At 41.0% G+C, this 19,945-nt stretch overlaps 1 protein-coding gene across 1 annotated transcript; it reads left to right on the forward strand.

Annotated features, from left to right (window-relative positions):
• Positions 1 to 1,153: 1,153 nt before the first annotated feature.
• Positions 1,154 to 13,325, forward strand: LOC101854186 (organic cation transporter protein-like). Its single transcript, XM_005104571.1, has 10 exons — positions 1,154 to 1,296; positions 4,367 to 4,613; positions 5,810 to 5,913; positions 7,238 to 7,392; positions 7,811 to 7,979; positions 9,015 to 9,269; positions 9,869 to 10,095; positions 10,669 to 10,850; positions 11,830 to 11,970; positions 13,209 to 13,325. Exons 1-10 carry the CDS (start codon positions 1,154 to 1,156, stop codon positions 13,323 to 13,325), a joined length of 1,740 nt encoding a protein of 579 aa, XP_005104628.1.
• Positions 13,326 to 19,945: the final 6,620 nt, after the last annotated feature.

A 19,945-nucleotide genomic window follows, 5' to 3' on the forward strand; every position in this document is an offset into this window, starting at 1 on the left:
AAGTTTCAGAGGAATGCTTATCATCAAAATAGCAGGACAGAATATCAGATCCGTTTTCTAAGCTGAATAGGACTCAATTTTGCTGGGCTCGTCATGTCATGAGATCGTCTGATTTCAGAACCACAAAGGCAGTATTCTATTCTGAGCTATCTATGGGAAAGCGTAACGTTGGCGCACCAAAAGAGCTCTACAAAGAATCCCTGAAAAGATTTCGGAAAGACTTCAACATGATTTCTTGGTATGGAAGGGCCTATTTCCTGGTTGGCCTTGTTGGAGAGCAGCAATTGCAATGGGCAGCAAATCAGTATATATACGGTGCTTCGCAAATAGCAAATAATAATATGCTGAAGCCTAGAGAGAAGCCTGCAAGCTGCATACATCCGCAAATGAAGCTTTTAAATGCTCAAAATTAGGTAAACATTCTCCGTCAGAATTCATCTGAAACCTTTTTTTTTATTTCGCTTAAAAGAGAGTCTCCTCTCGAGGTGCATTGGTCATCGTCAGACATTGACGGACATATTATCACCATCATCATCATCATCATCATCATCATCATCATCATCATTGTGGCGTCGGTGGCCTAGTGGTTAGGCTCTCGGACTCGCAACCGTAAGGTCGGGGGTTCGAATCCCGTCAGGGGCCCGACGTTGTGTCCTTGGGAAAGGCACTTTGCACAAATTTTCCTCACTTCACCCAGGTGGAAATGGGTACCCAGCTATAGACAGTGAAAGATCTTGTCAGTTTGATAGTGTTTGAGCGCGTGAAATCCGCAGCTTGCACTGTATGCTTCCGCGGAAGCTGAGAATGTTTCTGAGTCTTCTCAGAGGGTCTGCTGGGGTAATAATAGTTGTAAAGCGCATAGAGCAAGCTCTTGAGCATGGATATGCGCTATATAAATGCAATTATTATTATTATTATTATTATTATTATCTTTATCATTATTATTATTATTATTATTATTATTATTATTATTATTATTATTATTATTATTATTATTATTATTATTATTATTATCATTATTATTATTACTGTTGTTGTTGTTGTTGTTGCTGCTGTTGTTGTTGTTGTTGTTGTTTCTGCTGCTAGTGCTACTGCTACTGCTGCTTATGCTGCTGTCTAATAATAAGATTTTTTTTTAAATTTCTGAATCAGCATGTCGTACGACACAGTGTTAGAACTGGTCGGGGAATTTGGACGATACCAGAAGCGGTCACTGTTCCTGGTCACCCTCCTGTGCTGTCCGCACGGCATTCAGGTACTTCTCACCGTCTTCACGATGGCCAGCACAGATTTCAGGTAGGCTACCACGTTTAAATACTACCGTCTTTTCTATCGTATTTGCTTTTTCAGCTGCATGTTTGTGGCATCTTGGGGGAATGCAGGCGCTTGTCAAAATAATGAAATCGAGGAAACCGAGATTAATAATTGAGGATTGTTGTTGTTGCTTTGTGTGTTTGTATGTATGAGAGTTTTTGTCTGTTTGTTTGCTTTTGTTTTTGCTCTGTTTTTGTGTGTGTGTGTTTTTTTTGTTTAACATGTTTTAAGTCGTTAAAAAATGCATATACTTATGTTCAGTGGCGGTGGGTGGACCAAAGTTTGGGTGGGGCTTAGGTTGCTTTCACTTCTTTACCATCAAATAGCAAGCAATAAGAACAAAACAGTGGTGATTTTTCCATACTCACGGCGAGCCAAGGCATTTTGAGAACCATTCAAACGAGAAAAGTCACCTTTAATTCTTCTGGATGCTGGGGACGAAACCACTTCACCTCCAAACTTCTCTAATTAATTTTCATCTGATGAAAAAGTTGCCTCAAAAGTGGTTTGATGTAATTAATAACCGTTAAATCTCAGCAGCACACACACAAACATGCATACACAGCACTCCACGAGCTGGATTAGGCCGTGTAGTCGAGGAAAGTAGACAGCGCCTAACAAAGGGCCAATGGGAGCGTAGGTAACTGTGTCACTGGGGGAAAGTGTGTCGTAAACTTTCACCCCATTGTCAGGGCTAGGACAGCGTGAGCCCGCTGAGCAGTGTTATTTTTTTCAAGTCTCCTACCTTTTTTACAACAAAAGTTTCATTTACGAGGGACGGTGGGAACCGGCTCATCTTTGCTGAGCCCTAAAGACATTTGATTGGTTGTTAGGATACTATAGTTGTAAGCGTTGGCAACAGTGATTGGATAAACCAGCAAGCCGTCAAGTTGATCACTCTGTGTTCATTGCGTGCAGTCATAACGGTTTCAACTGCTTTTTTCATTATTTTCATTTGCTTTGGGATAGAGTTGGGGGGTGGGGAGGGGGGCTCAAGCCCGTGAGCCCTTCACTACCCACCGCCACTGCTTATGTTGGTCAATGGCACACAAAAAAGCTAAATTTGCAATTTCGGCAACCCCTACATCCTTCGATTGAAAATGTCTCGTCTTCTATTCAAGGTGGGCATTTTTTCATTAACCTTTAATGTAAGACAAATGAAGAAGCTTCAAGATGATACCGATAACCCCATATGCCCATAAACGGAAGAGCGCCCGATTTCACTGTGTTGTGACACTTTTGCAGTCTCACAGCCAACAGTACAAAATACCCCAATTGGTCACCCAGCCAGGAGAGTGACTGCAACAGACTTTTCGGGCATGTCGCAGAACTACGTCAAATGACCGGATCATTTTTCACCGTTGCATTATTGCAGCAAGTGACCGTAAAGTGTTTAAAGTTAACATTTACAAGTCGGGCAAAACTGGGCTGCCTTTGGAACGACGAAATGAGATGGACAGAAAGTGAGAAAGATTACAGTGAACACTAACTGTTTCCTGTACTTGAAAAAAAAAAACAATAAATCATTGTTTGGGTTTCATGGTAAGAAAAAAGGAAGAGCCTCTTTGATAGCATCCTGTTTCATAATTTCTCTGGGTTTTTCCTCTGTGCGCCTGATACAGTTGGTCCTCAGTGGGCCCTATGGCTGTCGGCTTAGCTTAAGTAATTACTTAAATGTCAGAGGTGGAATGTTTCGTCTTGCCCTGGGACTCTAGACTAGGAAGAAAAAGAAGGTCAAGTAAAGTCTAGGCAAATTTAATAAACCAACCGGATCTGGGATTCGAAATTTGATTTCCCATCTGTTCGACGTCACTGAACCAAAACAATTATTCTGCCCTCTCAAAGCCTAGGCTTGTGATGTATCTGAGAAGATTGAAGGTGGGGGGGGGGTCGTGTTGGTTTGCTTGCTATACTATTGCCCATATTTTTCTTGTATTAAAGGCAGAAGGACGTATCTACATCCATCCACTGTAGCTTTCAAAATGGAAAAGCTACACAAGTGACTGGTCTCAATCTAATTTCGATAGCAAAGTGACGAATTATCTTCCAAGCACAGCCATGTTTAGAAGCATTCATAACTTTACTCAGGCTAAGCGTCAAAAGTTGTTGGCATTTTTCTAAAAATCAGAAAATGTGCAGTAACGTTGCTCGACCTTTGGATGGCAGAGTTGCTTCCTCTGCAATAAGTTTTTTTTAGAAGTAGCGGGTGTCTCTATCGCTTAGAACCCAAACCTGCCTTCATCCTTTTTTTTAATTTGGATAAATTATCTGCTGGTTTTGTGGTTGTTGTTGTTTGTTTGTTTGTTTGTTTGTTTGTTTGTTCTTGTTTTTTGTTGTTGTTGTTGTTGTTTTGTTGTTGTTGTTGTTTTTGGGGTGGTGTCTTTTTATGCTGCGATCATCTCTTTGTATAGTGTGAAAGATAATCTTACGCTGCGTAGTACAACCGGAGATCGGATGTCTCCGGTACAACGGTGTAAGGAAAAATCACCCTTTAATGCTTTCATTTATCCATTCATTCAACCATTCAACCAGGTACATGTTTAATTATCTTCCCAGTTGTGGATTTGTTTACGCTTTTATTCATTCTGGCTGAATTGATTTATTATCTTTTCTTCATTTAACTGCATTCCTTTTCATTTGTTCATAACTTCATTAAATAAAATACCAAAAGTTATGCATCCACAAGCTCATCTAGAATTTTTTTTTTTGCTCCCCATAAATTGATATCTCACATCAATTTTCTGCTCCTTTGCAGCAGGTCGAACAAAATTTTGTACAGTTCAAGCATAATTAACTTACTTTTAGAACTTGAACAGTTGGATGACAGGAAAAGATCAGGATGATTTAGATTTTCTGAGAGCATCCACGCAGAGAAGTTAATGATTGGCGAACCGTAATTGCCGATGACTGTTTTAGATCAGACACTTGAAGAAGAAGAAAAAGAAGAAAAAGAAGAAGAAGAAGAAGAAGAAGAAGAAGAAGAAGAAGAAGAAGAAGAAGAAGTGAAATGACCTAGAGGGTAAAGTGACCTAGATTATTGTCGCACTCCCAGGTGTGCTGTCCCCGGACTGGAAAATGACACGTATGAGATTCAGAACGAGTTCCACCAGAGACTGATCAACGAATCTATTCCATTCAACGAAAGGGAGGGTAAGTACGCCGAGTGTGACGTCTATGCGGCCTGGAATGTGTCTGGAGTCAGTTCTCCCCCTTCAGCCACCGGGAACGACAGACTGGTGACCGAGTGTACCTCATGGGTTTACAGCCAAGAAATCTTCACCTCAACGTATGTGACCCAGGTCGGTGAGCCAGATGAGAATGACAACCAAAATAAAACAAGGGAAACAACAGCAAAAAAAAAAACGAACCAAAAAAATTACGGTGGGACACCTGGATCTCAGAAAGACTCAAAAAGGGAGGGGGTGGCTCCAATAAGGACAAGAAAAAGAATGCAGACCCCATTCTGGTTTGAACATCAAACTTCTACTTTGTAGATTCAGTTTGTAGCCTAATGCACAATAAATTAACCCGTGGGAAATAATGAAAGTACGAAAGACGGAAATGAGATATAAATACCTCACTTCAATATTTTGGGTTTTTCGGGGGTAAATCAAAGCTGTGTATCCTAGCTGGGGTGCAACTTTACCTATAGTGAGTACATCCAAGGTCTCTGTCCCTCTTCCCAGTCGCTCCTTATGGGGTTTCAGACTTGCTTATAATCCAGAATCGTAATGCGTCATTTCGGAGGCGAAATAACTATTATTGTAATAATTATTATTATAAAAAACAAAGAAAAATATTTTAAAAGTTCGAAAGTAATCTGCATACTTTTACTCAGATTCTGATCTCTCATTTCCACCTGTAAGCCAAGTTCGCAGCCACCTGTGCAAGTGGGCGGTAGGGGAATGGAGTGTCGGTATTAACTGAGTGTGATGCAAAGAGGTTATATAATACTAGAGCTCACAGAAGTGACATTACACGTGTCAGACAAAGGAGCCTTACTAGTAGACCGCCGAGACATGTCTCGCCCTTGGGGTTCAGCATCTCAGAGTGGGCACACGCAGCTCCCGTTCGTTTACGTGGGAGACATCATTGCCAAGAACTCTAGTATGTACTAAATATTTCTTCTTTGGGGTGATGACACTCCTGGTGGAACACGGAGCTGTCTGGTGGTAATGGGGGAAGGAATGTGATAAAAAAGAGCCCACTCTTATAGCAACAAGAGGGTTCATCTCTCCCGCTGGCTATGTCCCACGTGTGCATCACAATTAAATTGTATTCTTTGAAAGGATGGTGTTTTTCACTGTACTTACAATGCCTTCTATCCAGCTCTTTGTTCAGACTCGTGACTGAAACTACTTTTTACAGAAGGGAAAAAAAACTCCCAAAATTCCATTGTGTAATTAATCGTTATCAAAATGATTTTAATCTCCTCTAGTCGGGAGCTGAGTGGAACAAAAAAATCAATGAAAAGTTGTGCTTGTGTTTTCTCCAGCTGAACCTGGTGTGCGGTCGGCAGATCCTGAGTACTCACGTGAACATGCTGGGCATGGCTGGCTTGATGTTTGGTTCTGTGGTCGGTGGTCTGATGGGGGACAGGTCAGACATTCCATTTTCTCGGGCAGTAAAAACATGTTGTTGTCTACGCTTTTTGTTACGGTATTAAGGGTTGAAAACCTATTACACATAATATAATATTATGGGTACAATTAGTGTCATTTCGGGGGGCTTCGTCAGCTCAGTTGGTATTATACTAGTTCATGATGCAGATGACCCTGATTCGAATCCCCATGTCAGACATTCTTGAACCTGAGTCGTTTGTGTCTTTTCTACAAAAAAAAGTATTTGTGGAGTTTCTCTTTTAATTAAAGAAGGAAATATGCTTCGGATCCATAAGCACCGAGCGTCCGATCAACAGGGGGCGGATGGTGGGATGGGGTGGGGTGGGGATAGGAGACACAACTCTCCCGTATACGGGGAACCATTCATACATCGTGACAGTTTGGTCTGGGTGTGATGTCTTTTTTTCTGTTCCTATCAAATCTTTGGTGTTTCTCAGTGGTCTGTCAATCAAGGATTCACACAAGCCAAACAACAGCCCCCCCCCCCCCCTCCTACCTCATTAAGTCAACTACTTCTTCGAGATGGCCTCTTTGTGTCTGTCCGAACTTTAAACTTAACTTAAACTCACACAGAAATGGGTTGGGGGGGGGGGGGCTCAATCAAAGTTGGTATAAGCACCTTGTAGCAGAGTGTATAATAATTGATAATGGAGGACATCAAAATGTGCAACGTAGATATAGACCGCTTTCACATATCCCGTAGGAGAGTGGGAGCAAAATCGTAGAGGATTCGTTGAAATGGAATACCATGTAGACGTTCTGCAAAGCTTTCCCCTAAATGTGGTGGTCCCCGGTGGGGGTTGGGTCGAAATAGATAGCCACTTTTGCACCTTGGTCTATGACCAAAAAAAAAACGAGCTTCGTGTATCACTTTCGCATTTCGCGTAAATTTTGATGTCAAAGGACAGAGTTTTCAATGGGTGTATTTTATATTCCCATTGATGCCAGTCATTTCATAAAGTACCTGTTCATGGTATCGGGAAAAAATCGTTGATTTTCAAAATCTTTTAATCAATCGAAATCTGGTCCCTACAACATGACATTCTAAGCTCGTTTAAGGATCGAATTTTAATTGTCCATGTCAGAAACCTTGTTTTCGTCCTGTATCCAGAACTGGCAAAGATAAATAAATGAGGACTCAAGCTCACCTAATTGCACGTAGTTTTCGTACTATATCTTTTTTAAACCTGGCTTTGAAAGATGAAACAGTCTATGTTTAGACAAGATTTATAGCAGTGGAATCAGATTTCACATTTCTATCACGGAAATAGCAAGTAATTACATGAAATTAAACTCGACAGGTTCGGACGCAAAGCGGCCATGTTGGTTTTCATCTTCCTACATGCCATTGGAGGCTTCTGCCTGGCTCTTGTCACTTCCGTTGTTCATCTGCTCATTTTGAGGTTCCTAGAATGCGCTGTTGGATTCGCCTTCTTCATGATTGGATTTACATGGTGTAAGTGAATAATTTACGTTGGGCCTATTTGATGGTGAGCCCGTCATTATTTTTGACACATTTTTTATTTACAATGTGAACTTTTTAGAAATGTGTTTAAAACTCATGGTTTAAAATGTGCAACCTCCTTTTATTATTAAATATGCATTATGTGTAAGCACGGGTGCGTTTTTCGGATACAGCATTCAAAGGAAACATTAAATTTTAAAGATTTATGTTTCAGCCTAGACACACACGCATTGGCGCCCACTCGCACGCGGGCACACACACACACACACACACACACACACACACACACACACACACACACACACACACACACACACACACACACACACACACATAACGCGTGCGCAAAAGGACACAACGCGCACCCTCGTTCACCCTTACCATCATACACGCTATTCTTATACCTCAGGCATGGAGCTCTTAGGGCCTGCAAAAAGAGCTATGGCTGGGATGTTGACAATGGTGGGATGGGTCATTGGCATGTTCCTCATCACGCTGATGGCTTACTTTGTCCGAGACTGGTGGACTTTGCAACTCATAATGTCCTCCCCAACTATTCTATTTCTGTCCTACTACTGGTAAGTTGTAACGGCTCATCTTATTCGACTTTTAAGTTGCCATAAATAAGCATTTAAGTTTTGATTTCATCAATAAATATAGAATTTACGGGCCGTTTATGCTGTCAATGTCTTAAAACTTTCAAAGCAGAAGAAGGCTTGAGTTAAAGCATGCAATTTATAGAGTTTCAGAAAGATGTTGTTTTAAAATCTAGTCCTGCATAACCTCCTCGTTTCGAGATTTCGGTCTACATTTATTGCAAGTTTCCAAACAAGAAAATGTCTTTCTGGACGTATTCCAGATCAGGGAAAGGGATTCTTTAACTGTTAATTGAAATGAAATGATGCATCAAGTGAACCTTTGTTCTTATTAATGTCTGTTTTGTATTCATGTAACATTCGGATAGTTGACATAATATTGTGTTAAACATTTAAAGTCACAGGTGCTTTTTTGTGTCTTGGATTATCAGGGGTCCGGAATAACTGTCTCCATATAAATGAATATTTTATACTTGGTTTGGCCATAATTTTATTGCTGTCCTGGGTGCATATTTGAACAATTACTAGAATACAGTAACCAGTTATATAAGCTTGGACGGATCTAACTCAGAAGACGACTGGGCTGTGCAAGTCACAAAGGAAACAGGTTCAAAGCGAATAGTAAAACAGTTTACTCAAAACTTTCACTAGAGAGCCCATTCTACACTGAACGACTTAAAACGCTATAAAGACATTAATCAGCTGGTAATTTCAGAGGGAGGAAAATTGGTCAGATGGGGACATATCCCTTTTTTATTTTGTTTTCGTTCTGGGTTTGCTCTTGTTGCTATTTTTTTTTTTGTCTGTTTGTTTGTTTGTTGTTGAGAGTTGTTTTTTTTAGGGGGGGGGGTGTTTGGTTTTTTAAAGGTTTGGTTTGGTTTATTTTGGTTTTGTAACAGAGTAGGCCTAGAAAAAATAGTAAAGTATATGAAATTGTTTAGGTGCAGCTAATAAAATACAACAAAAAACTTACTGTAAGATGCATGATCATCACATGCGCTCCTCATTCCCTCCCAGGCTCATCCCAGAATCCCCAAGATGGCTTCTAAGTAAAGGACGTGTTGAGGAAGCTGGAAAGATCATATTCAATATGGCGGTCGCGAACGGTGCTGCAAGTTCTCTGGACAAGGAGCAGATTTCGTCTCTTTGTGAACACAGCGTGGCTTCGGAGGCTGAGACCACAGACTTGAGCCAAGCCGGGAGCAGCAATGTGCGACGTATCTTCAAGTCCCGAGTCATGGTCATGCGACTCCTCATATTGTGCTTAAACTGGTAAGTGGGTGCGTGCGCAGTATCTATTCGGAGACGTCTCCGACGGAGATAGACCAGTCAAACTGCTTTGTGCCTCTAGACCAAGTAAAAAAAAAATCTAAGGGGTTTAACCCATAATTTGATATTTTGCTGTTAGGTTTGAAATTTTCTTGAAAATAATTGATTTGCGACAGTTTTAGTGGCTACGTGTGATCAGCAGCAAACGGTACGCAGTCTGACCCCCCAAAGCAGTGCATCTGTGTGCCTGAGTGCGTCTCTGAATAGTTCCTGGGTGCTCGCCGGAGACGTCTCCGAATATCTTCTGCCGGATGCGTGTGTGTGTTGTTGGGGGGGGGGGGGGGGGGTGGCTCTGCAATATGAAATGGATACATCTCTCCTAAAGGCTACTCTGAAGAAGAGTAGCTGTTGTCATTTTCTCATTTTTTATACTGTTTTTTCTGCTTTTGTTTTGTTTTGTTTGTTTGAGGGGGAAGGGAGTGGTATTGGTGTTTTGAAAAACATTTTTTCATGTACTTTTTTGGCGTAATTTCTTCACATCAAAATTTATATAAATCATAAATACATGCTGTATTGTGGTGTGGTAATCTTCACCACTACAGGGCTGTATGCTCCATGGTATACTATGGACTGACCCTCAACGTAGGAGCTATCATCGAAGGAGACCTCTTCATGAACTTTCTCATTGTAACTTGCATGGAACTGGCAGCCTACATACTATGCATTGTTGCACTAGACTGGGCCGGCCGGAAGTTGCTCTACTGCAGCTGTCTGCTGCTCAGCGGGTGTGCATGCTTGGCAACAGCAGTCCCTTTCCTCATAGGCACAGGTGAGGAAGATTTGCCATTCATTTGATTTTCTTACTAGAGAAGAGATAAACGTAACTGGGAAACTCACGACATTTAATTGGTTTTATATGTGTTTTGTTTTGTTGTTTTGTGTGCGTGTGTTGTTATTTTTTTGTTAATTTGTTTTTGTTAGTTTGTTTATTTTTGTTAGTTTGTTGGGGGTGGGGGTGTTTTGGTTTGCTTTGCTTTGTTTTGCTTTGGTTGAGAGGGAGGGGGGTTGTTTTGTTTTTTCTGTTTGTTTGTTTTTTATGCACAGCCTTAATTAGTCGTTTTTAAGCGCAAGGGGGCTATTCAGAAAAATGCTGTTTTGAGAAAATCGAAGGCAAAGTTTTTGGACCCTTGTTCAGTCTCTATAAAAGACAAGGGGAGTTTTTTCTATAACCAAACAAATGAAACCAAACTTCTCCTATAGGTAGGGCAATGCCCACTTTTGGTGTAGGTCAAGATTTTTGGAAACCCTTGAAATCTGGGTTATCCTGCTTGTCCTTAAAAGTGACCAATTGTACACATAACCCAAAATATAATAATATTTTAGAAACCGCACCTGTCCTCAGACGTGGTGTGGGTAAACGTGGTGCTCTCCAACGTGGGCAAGTTTGGTGTGACCGTCTGCTTCGCCGTGGTGTACGTGTTCACCGTGGAGGTGCTGCCCACTGTCGTCAGGAACTCCGGCCTGGGAGGCTGCTCCTTCATGGGCAGGATCGGCTCGATTATCTCCCCTTTCATTGCGAACTTCGTAAGTTGGCCCGTTCGAAATGTAATGTCGGGAAAGCATGGTGTTAACTTAGAATTATATATATATATGTGTGTGCGTATGTGTGTGTATGTGTGTATGGTTGTTTGTGTTTGTGTGTGTGTGTGTGTGTGTGTGTGTGTGTGTGTGTGTGTGTGTGTGTGTGTGTGTGTGTAAAAGAGTAACGCCTCACTGGACTGAAATTGGTCATGCCTGAAGGGGGCTCCACACAGGAGGACTCGTTGATCTATTTTTGTCTTCTTTCTTATCAAATCAATCAGTAATTGAACCCTCCATCGGGTGATCGGCATAGCAGAGGGATATCGCAAGCCAAGGTGATTAAGGCACCTTTTATAGATTCTAGGATTCATAATTTTTTTTTAAAAACCTTGTATTTCAGTTAATATCTTTGTGTTCAAATTGAGGGGGCAGGGGGGGGGGGGGGTTTGCATAGTATTGAATTAGATCATTTTTGGGAAAAATAAGTCCAATTTCTTAAACGTATGAGAGATAGGTGCCGTTGTCAACATTAGAAATAAAGATGCCATCCCTTGACAAGAGATTACAGAGTATTACTGCCATCCAACCAGAGAGGCAGCTGAGCCCTAGGTTTGCGGATCAGCTCATCAATAAAACACCCCCGGACCGACTTAAAAACGTCCTAAGTTCACGGGTCCCATTTCTAACTAAAGCATATTACAGATGGAATTTTAAAATTTTAAACTCAGTGTATAATGTCAAAGTCGAAAATTGTGCAAGCAAACCTCCGTATAATTTTTGCTCACGTGTAGATCTTAGTCGAACATGTGCATGTGTGCACAAAGTATGGGATACATGTATTACCTTTAACTTTAAAACTCCAATCTGGCGTGTAACTACTGGAAAGTAGAAAAAAAAACTTCAATACCGATCTGCTATAACTAATCGAACAATCCCTTACTTTCATTATGCTGTAATTTCCTTGGTATTGTGTCTGCTTCAGAACTTCATTATCGGAGGCAAGCTTGGCAAAGTTTTACCCCTTCTGATATTTGGAGGATCGGCTGTCATTGCCGGATTTCTCTCCTTGCTCCTGCCAGAGACGAAGGGCAAGAGACTTCCGGGAACAATTGAGGAAGCGGAAGCAATGAAACGGTAAGAACAAGACCCAACATGGAGATTGTTAGATAACTGGCTTAAATTCTCATTTATAGGCCTATAGCGTAATGTTCTTCCTACCTTTTTTTCTTCAAAGTGTTATGTTAGAGCGTGTCTCTACCAAAACCGAATACTGACACTGGCAAGTGGCAGGCCCCCTTGTGTGGGATTCCATGGTCTAAATGTCAGATCCTGTACTTTTTTCTTGAATTACACGCCTTTAGGGTTAAAACGGCCAGTCTATGGATGGGTTGACACACGCCCTTATTTGTTAAATTTTGCTGTTTTAATTTTGATTTCATTCTATTGTGAAACCTTTATTTTTCAAGTTTTTACACTTTGTGTGGCTACAAATGATATTCTGGATGCTGAAAACAGAGCATAAAAATGTCTGGTGTTTTAGATAAGTTTTCTCTATCAACATATTGCTATACGTCGTCACAGAGAGTTGAAAGCTTGAAAATTAATGGCAACTTTTTTGGCAACTTTTGCCATTTTTGTGGCAACTTTTGGCAACTTTTGAACAAAAAAGATGGCAACAAACGCAGATGCTAGAAAGAACCAATATTATTATTTTGCCTTAAAGTAGGTCCGCTAAAATGAATCAACTGTCGCCGTGTTTTCGATTTCGTGAGAACATGCATCGTCCATACAGGTTGTTTTCAGCCAAAAGAGTGTATTTTTTATACATATTTACGTCGGACAACATGACGATCAGCAGCAGCTGTAACAGCCGTTTAAAGCAAAAATAAGGACTCCCCATTTGTTTTAAAATTGTAGATTGCAACTTTGAAATCTTTTCCATAAACATTCGTAAAAAATGGTGTTCAATTAAAATTGTATTGTTGTTTTTTTCCAAAACTGAGATCCTCTTGGACCTCTAGAGAGGGGTGAAAGAGCTCCATGTCTCGGGCAAGTTTGATGGCCTGGCTGGGTGGGATATTGTAGGTTCTCAGGGTATCCTTCACACTCTGTATCCGGGTCTTTTTTAATCTTCTTCTTGCCTTGTACCCTGATACTTTTCTGTAGCATGCTTTACTGGGAAGCTGGTGAGGTGCCATAAGTGTGAGATGTCCATCTGATTGTTTGCCTTCGAATGAAGTGGAGGACAGGTGTTGTTCCTATCATTTCTCTAATCTTGTTGTTTCTGGCCATGTCCTGTCTGGCTTTGCTGACGGCTGTACTTAGACATCTAATCTCGCAGGTGGTTATCCCACGTTCCAGACTTTTGATCATGATCCATGTCTTTGTCTGGCACTGGTGGGTCAAGGTGGGGATGAAGATAGAGTTAATGAGTTTGGCTTTGGTCTCAGTGGGGATGTTGGGATGTTTGAGGAGTGATGCAAGCTGGTAGTTGACGCTGTTAGCCTTTTGTACTCTCATCTCAACTTCTCAGTTGAGACGTCCGTCTTCCGAAAAGATACTTGTACTACCGAGATACTTGAACTCGCTGACTTGTTTCAGCGGATTTCCGTCAATGCTGATGTTAAGGTTGCCAGATGTTCTGCTAATTCTCATCTTCTCCGTTTTGCTTTTACTGATCTTCATGTTGAGCTTTTCACATTGTGTATTCCGCCTGTCTGTGTGCCCTTGAAGTTGTTCTTCTTTCTCATATGCAAGGCTTTGATCGTCCGTAAATAGCTTCTCACTCAGGTCTATCGAGTTGGGGTCTACTTCTTTTGTAATTTTGTCCCTGAATATTATGAATAGTAGCGGTGATAACACACACCCTTGTCTCACTGCGCAGTTCATTGAGGATTTAATTGACTAGCTTGAAGAAGTTTAAGATTTCGAATCAGCGTCGGTCCTGAGTTTTGTTTTTCTCGCAGCCCTTCAAATAGATGCTTTCTATATTAAGTAAATGATAGAAGAAGGCCAACAATCTTCAGATTTCCAGCAACGACGGATAAAACTTGAAGTTTACCAGGTTTATAAAAGAGGCATAAACAATTTTATAAAAAGGCAATTGGCATTTTTTCTGGCTTAGTTTTCACGCGTTATTGTATTTACTCCATTCTACACTTTACGCATTGATCTGTTTATTTGGGGGATAGGCCTACGGTGGGGTGGGGGGGAGGGGTATTGGCTATGCCTCTGTTGCAGTCATTTGTTGTTGTTGTCGTTTTATTGCAGCTTCTCTATGGTTTTATAAGATAAATACTTAAAGAAGTTCCCCTAGTTTATGAATGGCATGGCTGATTCTTGGAGACAGTTATTATGGGTTTTGGCCAACACTTCTTCTAATTATCTCAAGGAAAAATAAAGTGTCGTGACGAGGTGGAATCAGGCGCTCGTCAATGTTTCGGCACATGGAGTTATTGATACAATCTCAAAACATATTCGTTTGCCTTGCTCTTGGTGATAAAATATCCGTCTATGTTGAATAGAAGCCAAAATATTTGCAATTGAAGGAGGTCAGGGTCGCCTGGTTTCAGAGGTGAAATTAGCGAAAAAATGGCCGCCAAAGTTTGGTAATTTAAATAGCTTGAGAGTCCTTGGAAATCTGAAAATTGACGGAATTTTTGTGCCTTTGTCAATGTTTGTAAGTCAAATCAACACAGAAATGTGTTTTAAAATGGATATAAAAGGTGTTGAGCAAAAAAAAAAAAAAAAGAAGAAAATTAGAAACGAAAATTGCCCAACGGTCATAAAAATGCCAATTTCTTTGATTTCATTATTTTGACGAGCACCTGATTTCACCACGATGCCTCATTTACTTATTGTTACCGACGTGTGTGGTGCAGCGGTAAGGCTCTTCGCTGTCACACGCAGGGGACCTGATATCGATTCCCCAGTTGAGAAATTTTTAAAATCTAGTATCTCGGTCTTTTTAGTGGGTTGTTGTATCCCTCTCAGCCTTGGTTCGCTCTAACTAGTCTAACTGGCAGGGTTGGAAGCCCCGCGCCTCCTAAATTAATAATAATAATAACTGCATTTATATAGCGCATATCCATGCTCAAGAGCATGCTCTATGCGCTTTACAACTATTATTACCCCAGCAGACCCTCTGAGAACACTCAGAAACATTCTCAGCTTCGGAGGAAGCATACAGTGCAAGCTGCGGATTTCACGCGCTCAAACACTATCAAACTGACAAGACCTTTCACTGTCTATAGCCGGGTACCCATTTCCACCTGGGTGAAGTGAGGAAAATTTGTGCAAAGTGCCTTTCCCAAGGACACAACGTCGGGCCCCTGACGGGATTCGAACCCACGACCTTACGGTTGCGAGTCCGAGAGCCTAATCACTAGGCCACCGACGCCAAATTATCTAATTGTGTCGACGGGGCGTAAAAACAAGTATTTTTTTCTATTATGCTATATAGGAAAAATAAAAATTGTTGACAAGATTGTATTTTCTATACTATACGTGTCCCTCAGGAAAAAGAGTGACAAGGACCTTTCAATTATGGACAGCACTATCAACTGAGAAGCTGGATCTATGCCTCGGACTGAACCAACGTCCAAAGATATTACATGTACCCGTTTTCTCAGTGTGAGCTGTCGTGTACCACATGACATGTACGGATCTTTGTCACAGAGGAGGGGAACCCTACTTGATTGTCCCCGTGGTTTTATGTACCCCGCATAATTTAGCAATATTTGATCCTTTTTTTGCATTATTTCTGATTATTTTCCGTTATCATTCTTTGTTAAAAATTAACAGAATCGCATAATTTCGCATTTTTTGGGCTCTGTTTGCATAATTTCATAAATGTTTTTACATAAAACCGCAGGGACAGACATGATAAACCCGGTAAAAGTAAAATATAACCCGTCATTGCTCACATTACAATACATCCACGGTCATTGTGGGTGTTTGTGTGTGGGGGGGGGGGGGGGGGGTTGGGGGGGAGGTGTCACTGTGTAGATGCAGATATGTCTTGCAGCAATAGAAAAAAGCTAGTTGTGGTTGACTTGATGCGCAAAAACAAAGGGAGCTGATACAGTCGAAATTGTCTAAGACGGGCGCCCATTGTCGAGGAGAAAGGCGGTTGTTTTAGACTTAGACTGGTGGACGTCTTACACATTGTCATTATAATGTTTTTAAAAAAAAGACCCCCACCAAAAAACAACAACAAAAAAAACACCGCAAAGCAGAAAATGTGAAGTGGCCGTCTTAGTAGGTGATAATCAGGGATTTTGTTCCTTGAGCATCTTCGATTTTTTTAATCCATCAAAAGTTGTTCTCATGTCTGAGGTGTCCCCGGATTTCGTGATGTGCGAGCATCAGAGATCAAGACGTTTTTTTTTTTTACATTTCTCTTTCCTCTATAGATCTACAGCTGAAAGTAAAAGAGATCATATTTTGGGGTTTTTTCTGACTGATGGGTATTGTTTTCTTTCCAAAAACACAAAAAATACTGATACTGATATGTTCTGTTTTCAATTTTTCTGTACAGAAAACATGAAAATTCTTGTTGAAAAAGTGCAAAACATGTCGTGAATGGCATTACGGTAATTTGCATAATTTTTGCATAATTTGGCGATCTAAATTTGCATAATTCTGCGGGGACAGGTGATTGCCTCATACAGATTTGACAGGTTTGACTGTATTTTACTTTTTACAAACCATGCCCTGGTGTCAAACAAGGAGAGCATCGTGCAAAATGGCATAGTTTTACCTTCGGTGGAAGTTGGGCGTTCATCTGGAACGAGCTTGGAAAAGCTCCACCCTTCATGGTGTTTGTCGGAATACCCCCCCCCCCCCACCCTTTTCCTCTCCCCCTGAGTCCTAGTTAGTTGGCTTTCTATTTTTTACATGTGTATATTATCTCCTTTGAACTGTCCTGCTAGTTCTCAAGGGTAATCGACAGCTGGTTCTTCAACCTGCAGTGCAATTGATTTTTACGTACGTGTGTGTGTGTGTGGGGGGGGGGGGGGACCATTTTTCCAACATAACTTAATAATGTACGGCTCGTTGTCTCCAGACAGCCATATTTCGATTTCGAAGGTATCTTATAATTTCATACTGACTACAGTATTTTTCCGTTTTGGTAGTAATTGATTTTTTTTTTTTTTTTTTATTTTGTCCGGCCGAATCCTACTCATCGATTTTAGGAACACCAATGGATCTTGATGATGTGCGCAACTTGCACACACAAAGGTCTCGGAGATTTTTGAGCCCTTCTCCGAGGTGGCTAAGTCAAAGGTGTTGGACCTTACTTACCCAACGGACAGGGATTTGACTGAAAGACAGCATCAGCAGTGAGAAGGAGACTAGAGCAGCAGCAGAAAAAGTCAGTAGTAAAGGAGAGAGGAGCCCAGTTGGGGGGGGGGGGGGGGCGGCGCAGAAAGTGGAGATGAAAGTAGATGAAGGATGATGACTAGAGAACAGAAAAGGAGGTGAAAGGAGAAAGTTTTAAGGAACAATTTTTTTTCTTCGCTGCCAGTTTTCAAACCCGACACCTTTTGAATGAGAGGCGAACACCGTACTTCTAGACCATGAGAGCCCCCATAATATCATTGTTACCTTCATCATCATCATCACAGATAAATAACTGAATATTATTACTTTTTTTCTACATGTATTATTATCATTAACAACACTATGCATTCATGTATTACAATTTGTACATAGTAAGATGGCTGACGAGAAGAGAAGCTTTTTGTTACAAAGTGTATAAATGTAATATAAATACAATATGAGAGAGTTAGTATTTGGATGAATGAAAATCTAAATGCCATTGTAAGATAAGCAAAGTGAATGAAAGAAAGAGACACAAAAAGAAACGTGAGGCATTCAAGATTTATAAAATGTTTGTGTGCACCGCTGTCCAAAGAGACTGCAGCTGCAGCGAAGCTTATGGCTCTCCATACAAGCAGAATCAAGTCTCTTTGCGCTTCACATTTCACAGTAATGATTATCTGAAATGCTGCCTCAGGTAAATTAGAATTTGCCAAATTAAAATTTCTGTTGATAATTTTCTGTAATTATAAATGTATCCCAGGACATTTGTCAAGCACGTCTCGTACTTGTACACAGACTTGTCTTTTTTAAAGCCTCGTATAACTATAATATAAGATATCATAAAGGCCACTTTCCAAATGACAGCCAAAAAGATCTATGCAACTGTGGATACTGACTTTTTTTTTTCTATGTGCTGTTCCTTTCGAATTCTGGATAATGACAGATATATCCATAACAAGCACAAAGATACTTGTATATAATGTATTTATGAAATAAACCTCAAATGCACCTTACTGTCAAAAAGGTACATACTCGAGTACTGTCTGAATATGGCATCACTTTGAATGCTGTGGGGTTAGTAAAGAGGTGGGAATTTTCGACTGTACTGTAATAATATTCATCTGCTTGCCAAAGCGCAGCAAGTGAGTTCATCAATGCCATAAAGACACCCAACAAAGTCATTTCAAAAGAAGTGTTCGGCTGAGGTCAATTACAGTTAGAGCCACAACCCCTCCCCTGTTAAAATACGTTAAAAAAGCATCTTCCTCACATGGCATCAAGATGAGCCACATGTGGCCCCACAGAGAGTGGAAACCTCAGATGTGCGTTGCATGTCAAGTAAGCTCTGAAAGGAGGGCTCAAGTTGACTTCCACCCCACACTATGTTTCAGGGGTCAATGTTTTGTCCAGTCAGGACCCTCAGTTGACAGACTGGTAACATGCATTTTAAAGGGAGATGGACAGAGGATATCATGTCAAGTTTGGAGAAAAAAAGCTGTCCCTCAAACCGACAGACTGTTGTCTAAGAGAAGCACACCACCAGCAGGGGAGTTGCGCCCATTGTAGTTGGGAAAGTATCTATATCTCACAACCCTACCCGCGTTTCGTCCACCATCTTCACTTTTTAAATTTTAGTTTTAGTAGAGGTTTTACGGCGCTTGCAACTGCTTAAGGTCATATGAGCGCCAGGAGATTAGAGGTGTTACAAGAGAGTAACAAACATAAAAAAGAAGAAGGGGAGATAAGGACGTGTCACGTAGTGCATGTGAGTAAATGGTTTGCAACATGGTATGGACACAATTAGATCATTCAGGAAGTGGGCTGCTTCTATTGTGTTAGTGAAAGCGAACTCACGCTATGTCAAAGTGGGATACATCCTTCCATAAACAATGATTGCATTTACATAGACCACATAAATCCAAGCTCGACAGCGTTACACCAGCAGATCCTACAACACGTGGGTCAGAAACGTTCTCGGCTTCTCGTAGAAGCATACAGTCATACAGTGCAAGCTGTGGATTGCACACACTGAAACGCTAACAATAAACAAACTGACAAGATCTTTCACTGTCTGAGTGTCTTTAGCTGGATTTCCATTCCCACCCGAGTGAAGTGAGGAAAATTCGTATAAAGAGCCATTTCCTGGGACATAACATTGGGCCCCTGTCGGGATTCGAACCCATGACCATTCGGTTATGAGTCTGAGAGCCTATCCACCAGACCAGTGGTTTTCAAAGTGGGCGCGAGAGTTTGGGGGGCGCTGTGGCGAAATTGGGCGATTGGGGGGCGGTGGTGGGCGCGAAGGGGGCGGTGTGAAATTTTCATGACATACAACATAAAACATGATGAAGGGGAAAAAAACACATTAAAAAATAAAAACAAAAATTGATAGCTTAAGTATAGTTTACAATACTATTTATAACTAAGAACTTTCTTTCCTAGCCCGCAAATCCCATATGAAGAAGATTCATCACGACAGATCTGACAAAGATCTGGCATACTTCAAAACTCTAAAGATAAGTTTTCAGAAATCAAAATCAGTTAAACCGATATTTGCAGCCAACGTCGATCAAGCTGATGAAGGCTTACAAGCAACATATAATTTGTCTCAGCTAATTACAAAGGCAGGCAAACACCATGCTATTGGTGAGGATCTCATATTGCCTGCGATAAGAGAGGTGGTCAGCACAGTCCTGCAACGTGCCCCGGAGCCTGTGTTGAAAGTTCTCCCACTAAGTGACAATACCATTCAAAGACGTATTGATGAGATG

The sequence above is a fragment of the Aplysia californica genome, unplaced genomic scaffold (assembly GCF_000002075.1).
Source record: "Aplysia californica isolate F4 #8 unplaced genomic scaffold, AplCal3.0 scaffold00425, whole genome shotgun sequence".
Lineage (NCBI taxonomy): Eukaryota > Metazoa > Mollusca > Gastropoda > Aplysiida > Aplysiidae > Aplysia > Aplysia californica.

Coding starts and splice junctions, on each gene's coding strand:
- LOC101854186 (XM_005104571.1), top strand. CDS start 1,154: ATGTCGTACGACACAGTGTTAGAACTGGTCGGGGAATTTGGACGATAC. Junction 1,297..4,366: donor ATGGCCAGCACAGATTTCAG/GTAGGCTACCAC, acceptor TCGCACTCCCAG/GTGTGCTGTCCCCGGACTGG. Junction 10,851..11,829: donor CCCCTTTCATTGCGAACTTC/GTAAGTTGGCCC, acceptor TGTCTGCTTCAG/AACTTCATTATCGGAGGCAA.